A 6,721-nucleotide genomic window follows, 5' to 3' on the forward strand; every position below is an offset into this window, starting at 1 on the left:
AAAAAAAAAAAAAAAAAAAAAAAAAAATTAGCTGGGCATGAAGGCAACTGCCTATAGTCCTATACTCAGGAGGCCAAGGTAGAAGGATCACTTGAGCCCAGCAGTTTGAGGATACAGTGAGCTATGATTGCGCCATTCTACTCCAGCCGGGGCAAAAAAAAAAGTGAAATGCCAACTCAGAGTGAGTCAGTTTAAAGTTGGAAGCAAATAAATTCACATTCTAGACTTTCCTGCAAAGGAAACTGAGAATCTTTATCAGCAACATGTGAAGTTAATCCAAATAACGGACAATTCAGTCTTTAGTCTTTATTTCAAAATATAAACTCCTTCTCACTACTCAAAATAACAAATTCTATGCTGACTGCTAAGGATTAACTTCATTACCATTAACCATTTCCTTCAAGCTCCCTTTATCCCATTGTTCAAACATTTATTGAGCCCCTTCTTCAAGTCAAACTCTACAAGGCGTTGACTTCATGGCATCCTCAAGGGACTCTGAATTTAGTAGACAAAGTAAAGAAATAAGGTCGGGCGCGGTGGCTCACACTTGTAATCCCAGCACTTTGGGAGGCCCAGGTTGGTGGATCACGAGGTCAGGAGTTTGAGACCAGCCTGGCCAACCTGGTGAAACTCCCTCTCTACTAAAAATACAACAACAAAAAAAAAATTAGCTGGGTGTGGTGGCGGGTGCCTGTAATCCCAACTACTCAGGAGGCTGAGGCAAGAGAATTGCTTGAACTCGGGAGGCGGAGGTTGCAATGAGCCAAGATCACGCCACTGCACTCCAGCCTGGGTGACACAGCAAGACTCCATCTCAGGAAAAAATAAATAAATAAATAAACAAAAATAAGACTGAGGCTGGGCATGGTGGCTCATGCCTGTAATCCCAGCACTTTGGGAGGCTGAGGCAGGTGGATCACGAGATCAGGAGTTCGAGACCAGCTTGGCCAACATAGTGAAACCCCGTCTCTACTAAAAATAGAAAAATTAGCCAGGCATGGTGGCACGTGCCTGTAGTCCCAGCTACTTGGGAGGCTGAGGCAGGAGAATCGCTTGAACTCAAGAGGCAGAGGTTGCGGTGAGCTGAGATGGTATCACTGCACTCCAGCCTGAGCAACAGAGTGAGACTGTCTCAAAACAAACAAAAAGACTGATTCTAGGAACAGGGGTGGAGATGGGGGAAGTTCAGGAAAGCTTCAGGAGTTGATGCTTGAGCTGTTTTCAAGGATGAAAAAGTTATTAGCTAAATGAAAGGGTGAGGAAGGCATTCTTACTAAGTGGGAAAGCAAAGGTAAGAATCAGTATGGACCTTTCTTTTTTTTTTTTTTTTTTTTTTGAGACGGAGTCTCACTCTGTCGCCCAGGCTGGAGTGCAGTAGCCGGATCTCAGCTCACTGCAAGCTCCGTCTCCCGGGTTCACGCCATTCTCCTGCCTCAGCCTCCCGAGTAGCTGGGACTACAGGCGCCCGCCACCTCGCCCGGCTAATTTTTTGTATTTTAGTAGAGACGGGGTTTCACCGTGTTAGCCAGGATGGTCTTGATCTCCTGACCTTGTGATCCGCCCGTCTCGGCCTCCCAAAGTGCTGGGATTACAGGCTTGAGCCACCGCGCCCGGCCTGGTATGGACCTTTCGAGAAAGCATCATGTAGTTTGATATGCCCAAAGACCATCCTGGCTACATGTTTCATGTGCTATGCCCAGAAATTCAACACTAAAGCAATAGTTTTCAATGTCTTATCCTTAGATATAAGAAGCTTAACTGGCTGGGCACGGTGGCTCACGCCTGTAATCCCAGCACTTTGGGAGGCTGAGGTAGGCAGATCACGAAGTCAGGAGTTCAAGACCAGCCTGGCCAACATGGTGAAACCTCATCTATACTAAAAATATGAAAATTAGCTGGGCATTGTGTTGTGCGCCTGTAATCCCAGTTACTAGGGAGGCTGAGGCAGGAAAATTGCTTGAACCCGGGAGGCAGAGGTTGCAGTGAGCCGAAATCACACCACTGCACTCCAGCCTGGGCAACAGAGCCAGACTGTCTCAAAAAATTTTTTTTCAGATAATTTTCCCAACTGGTTTTAACTAAGTTTAAAAAACTGAGCTTCAGAATGCAGTTCATTGCAGTTTCATCAAAGCAGCCTCCTCTACATGACCTACCTTTCCTTCACAGGGAGGTCTATCATAGGATACATTTACATACCTTTTATTTAATAAAGTTACTGGTTTTGAGTCTAAGTGTTAATTCATCTTCTTAACCACTCCCTGAAAAATTGCATTCTTCCTGTTTTACTCCTTTGCATTTTCCAATGTTACAGGCTTATTATTTAGTAGCCATATTAGGCAGTAAAAAATTTCAAGAGAACATTCTGTTTTACTCTGATAATTCTGCAGAGGTGGCTTGTACTTGGACAACAAAGCCTTTGGCTCAGGCAGCTACTACTTAGTATCATTAATGAAGGAATATCAGACAGTTAACAACTGAAAGCATAGATTCTGAAGCCAGACAGCCTGAGCTTGAATCTCATATGGGCCACTTACCTGTGTGACCCTGACATAACCTCTCTAAAGCCATGATTTAAATAGTAGAGGTGACAATACCTACCTCAGAGTACGTGTAAAGATTATGTGAGTTAATGCATGTAAAATGTTAGGCAGAGCTTGCCTCATGCTAAGCACTCAATAAATGGTATTAATTTGAATGCTCTTGCAGTGAAATAAGGGACAAGAAATAATCAACAGACTCTACAATGGTAAGAATAAGTTTACCAAAATAGGCTCAGGCGAAAGTTTTTCTTCTTTAACAGGCTCAGGTTCTGGCTCAGGTTCTGGCTCTGGCACTGGCTCAGACACTGGCACTGGCACCAGCATAGGTACCTTTTCAAGAGGTTTTGGTAGTTTTTTATCAATAACTTTTCCAGTAGCTGAAGGTTTTGCTTCCTGTAGATGAAACAGAGAGAATGAAATGTTTCTGCATCAAAGGCCACAGTTGGAAGGCCGGCTCTTACAGAAGTTAGGTCAGGAAGACAGTTACCTTCTTCATAGGCATTTTGGTCTGCAGTTGTTCACTGACTTTGTTACCAATGTCCCCAAGAGCTGTTCTTGGCCTCAGTCCGGGCTTGGAGGTTGCAGCAGGGGCCGTAGGAACGCGCTTTGCGCCTGCCATGCTGATCTTCGCCTTATTTTCAGCATTAATTTTCGAGTTCTGAAAGAAGCAAGACCACTTTAAAAGAGCTGGTCCACGGAGGCTCGAGTAAGTCAAGGGTTAATTAAGGTGGGGCACAAGAGAAGTTCCCAGAAGGAAAGCCGAGTAAAAATGGGTTCCGAGGGAAAACGTGGGTCCCAGAGTCTACTCTGCGGCCGTGACAAGTCAGTTTCCGCCGACAACCTCTACATTTACCAATTGAGGGATTCCCTGATTAGTCCTGGCCAGCCCTAAAATACCGAGAATTTACATTTGAAAGGAAACCGAAAAAGCCTCCAATTGCAGACACCTTCTCTCTGGGAAGGGGGTTACAAAGCTGCTGGCGGGCCCACTCAGGGACCCTCTATCACTTTTTCAAAAGGTTCCCAGTCGACTCTCCACCTCCCCCAAACATTTATCCAATATCGGTCCAGTTCTCTTTCTCACCTTCCTCCCTCCATCCATCGTCCCCCACACTCCCCCACCAGGCCTGGGCCCACCTCAATGCCCTCTTGGTGACTTCCCTCCCACCTTCCTCCCCAAATCGTTCCTACGGCCCTCTCCCGCTCGGGGGGCTCCCGCAGGTGAGGCAGGGCGAGCAGGCAGCAGCGAAGAAAGCCGCGTCAGTTCGCAGTCCGTAGCGGCTCACCCTGGTGACTCGGAGCGCCATGGCTTCCTCTTCACCAGGCAGCAGCTCAGCGGGGAGAAGCAGAACACCGGAGCCCCAACCAGCCGAGAACCTGCACCCAGCAGAGACCAACAGCCGTTCCTCCGCAGCACGCCGGGAAGAGCCGGCCCAGACTCAGGTTTAAACCCCGCACTGCTCCCTCCTTATTGGCCTGTTCGTGGCACTCACTCCCTTCCCATTGGCGGCTGCCAGTCCGGGAGAATGCGTTTCCAGGGCGATCCCGCGAAGGCGTTCGAGAGGGGCGGGGCCAGAGTGAGGCTAGGTCGGAAGGCGTAGCCAGTCTCTCACGTGGTCTGCCTCCGCGCCTGCGCTCTCGGGCGGCTGCCGCGGCCACCTGGAGAGCCGAGCAGCGCGAGCACCGCCCACCTAGAAAGGTGAACCGGGCAAGAGTGTGCGCTGCCAATGCCAGCTCAAGAAAGGCCTGGTGACCTTTGGAAGGTGACAGTGGCGCGGCCACAGTCTCAGAAGTGTCAAAAGTAGTTTTGGATCTAGTCCAAATTATTGTTGTACACTTTCCATTTCTACGGTAGCAGCAATAATATAGTTCATGAAAGGCTTTGATATACATTCTTTCATTTGATCGTTGCAATAACTCTCTGGGGTGGAGGAACTGAAGCTCAGCGGCCTAGGTGACTTTGCCAGGATCACACATTAGCAACAGGGGAACAGAATTTAGGGTTTTTTTTGAGGGGGAAGGAGGGGGCGTATTCGTGTTGTTTTCACAATACTGATTGTCCCTTAACAATATTACTTGATTACTTCAAGATTGGCCAGTTTCCCAAGGCCAATTGTTTTGTTTGTTTTAGCTTCCTATTTGGAAATAATTTCATACTTAAACCAGTTGCCAACAAAAATCTTGAAAGGAACATTTCTGTACCCTTTACCCAGATTCAACTATCCTTAACATGTATTTGCCTCTCATGGGAAGATCAAGAAAAACTAAACAAAAAGACATTTTACCCCATTTGCTTTTTCATTTGCTCAATCTCTCCCTGGATCCAAAGAAAAACAAGAGGGTTCTTTTTGCCTTCTACTCCTCAAAACACACCAGGAGCTCAGCAAACCTTGGAGGGGAGGCTGAAGGACAAAAACATTGATACCTCATAGAGCAACGGTATAAGAGCCAATAGAGACTGCTGGCCCTGGAAGTCAAGGATCCGAAAGAAGGCGCCCAATCATTTGGTTTCATTTGATCGTTATTCAGTCTTCTGTCATCATAGTTCTACCCTCCTACTCGGATGCTTGCCGTGGGGCCCTTACCATTGCTCTCCTCTGCCTGGAATGCCCGCCTCTTCTTACACTCAAGCCCCTGGGTTCTATTCAGGTAATTCCCATTCATCCTTCAGTTCTGTGTTCAGCATCCATCCTCAGTCTTTCTGGGTTTGATCAATCCTGCCTCGCCTCATGCAGGGGCGAGAGGCAAGGGGTGAGGCAGGGTTACTTATCCTCTGTGTTCCAGTTTAAAAATTATTTTTTTATTTTTTTTGAGATGGAGCCTATATCTGTCGCCCAGGCTGGAGTGCAGTGGTGCGATCTCAACTCACTGCAACCTCCGTCTCCTGGGTTCACTCCATTCTCCTGCCGAGTAGCTGGGACTATAGGCGCCTGCCACAACGCCTGGCTAATTTTTTGTGTTTTTGGTAGAGACAGGGTTTCACGGGGTTAGCCAGGATGGTCTCGATCTCCTGATCTCGTGATCCGCCCGCCTCGGCCTCCCAAAGTGCTGGGATTACAGGCATGAGCCACTGCACCTGGCCAAGTGGACATAAGTTTTAAACTCATTTGGGTGAATACCAAGGAGCAAGACTGTTGGATCATATAGTAAGAGTATGGTTACTTTTGTAAGAAACCGCCAAACTGTCTTCCAAAGCTGCTGTACCATTTTGCATTTCTATCAGCAATCCTCACAAGCATTTGGTGTTGTCAGTTTTTAAAAAAAAATTGTAGCCGTTCGAATAGGTATGTAGTGGTAACTCATTGTTTTTTGATTTGCAATTCTCTAATGACATATGATGTTGAGTATCTTTTTCTGTGATTATCATCTGTGTAACTTCTTTGGTGAGGTATCTGTTCAGGTATTTTGCCTAGTTTTTGTTTTGTTTTGTTTTTTGAGATAGGGTCTCACTCTGTTACCCAGGCTAGAATTCACTGGTGTGATCACAGCTCACTGTAACCTCAAACTCCTGAGCTCAGGCAATTCTGCCTCAGCTTCCCAAGTAGCTAGGACTATAGGTGTGAGCCACCATGCCCAGCTAATTTTTTTAATTTTTATTTTTTGTGGAGATGGGATCTCACTATGTTTCCAAGGCTCATCTCAAACTCTTGGTCTCACAAAGCACTGGGAATATATATATATACATGTATATATGTGTGTGTATATACATGTATATATATATATGTGTGTGTGCGCGCATGTGTGTATATATATATACTTTTTTTTTTTTTGAGACGGAGTCTCACTCTGTTGCCCAGGCTAGAGTTCAGTGGCTCGATCTCGGCTCACTGCAACCTCTGCCTCCCAGGTTCAAGTGATTCTCCTGCCTCAGCCTCCCAAGTAGCTGGGACTACAGGTGCCCGCCACCACACCCAGCTAATTTTTGTATTTTTAGTAGAGACGGGGTTTCACCATACTGGCCAGTCTGGTCTCGAACTCCTGACCTTGTGATCTACCCATCTCGGCCTCCCAAAGTGTTGGGATTACAGGCGTGAGCCACCACACCCGGCTGCACTGGGAATATTAGAGGCATGAGCCACCCCGCCCAGCCTTTGCCCAGTTTTATTTTTGTTTTGAGACAGGGTCTCTATTACCTAGCTAGGGTGTAGGGGCGCAAACATGGCTTACTGCAGTCTTAACCT

The 6,721-nt window shown here is 46.8% G+C and overlaps 1 protein-coding gene across 1 annotated transcript in view; it reads right to left on the reverse strand.

Moving 5' to 3' along the window:
- The window catches only part of CCNB1 (cyclin B1), an 11,447-nt gene extending 7,346 nt beyond the window's left edge, over positions 1-4,101 (reverse strand). Inside the window, exons 1-3 of the mRNA XM_023207903.2 lie at positions 3,827-4,101; positions 3,028-3,198; positions 2,763-2,933 (exon numbers count right to left, since the gene is read on the reverse strand). Of these exons, the coding sequence (XP_023063671.1) occupies positions 2,763-2,933; positions 3,028-3,198; positions 3,827-3,847 (363 nt within the window). The 5' untranslated portion in view covers positions 3,848-4,101. The remainder of the gene's footprint in view (positions 1-2,762; positions 2,934-3,027; positions 3,199-3,826) is intronic.
- Positions 4,102-6,721: the final 2,620 nt, after the last annotated feature.

The sequence above is a fragment of the Piliocolobus tephrosceles genome, chromosome 4 (assembly GCF_002776525.5).
Source record: "Piliocolobus tephrosceles isolate RC106 chromosome 4, ASM277652v3, whole genome shotgun sequence".
NCBI lineage: Eukaryota > Metazoa > Chordata > Mammalia > Primates > Cercopithecidae > Piliocolobus > Piliocolobus tephrosceles.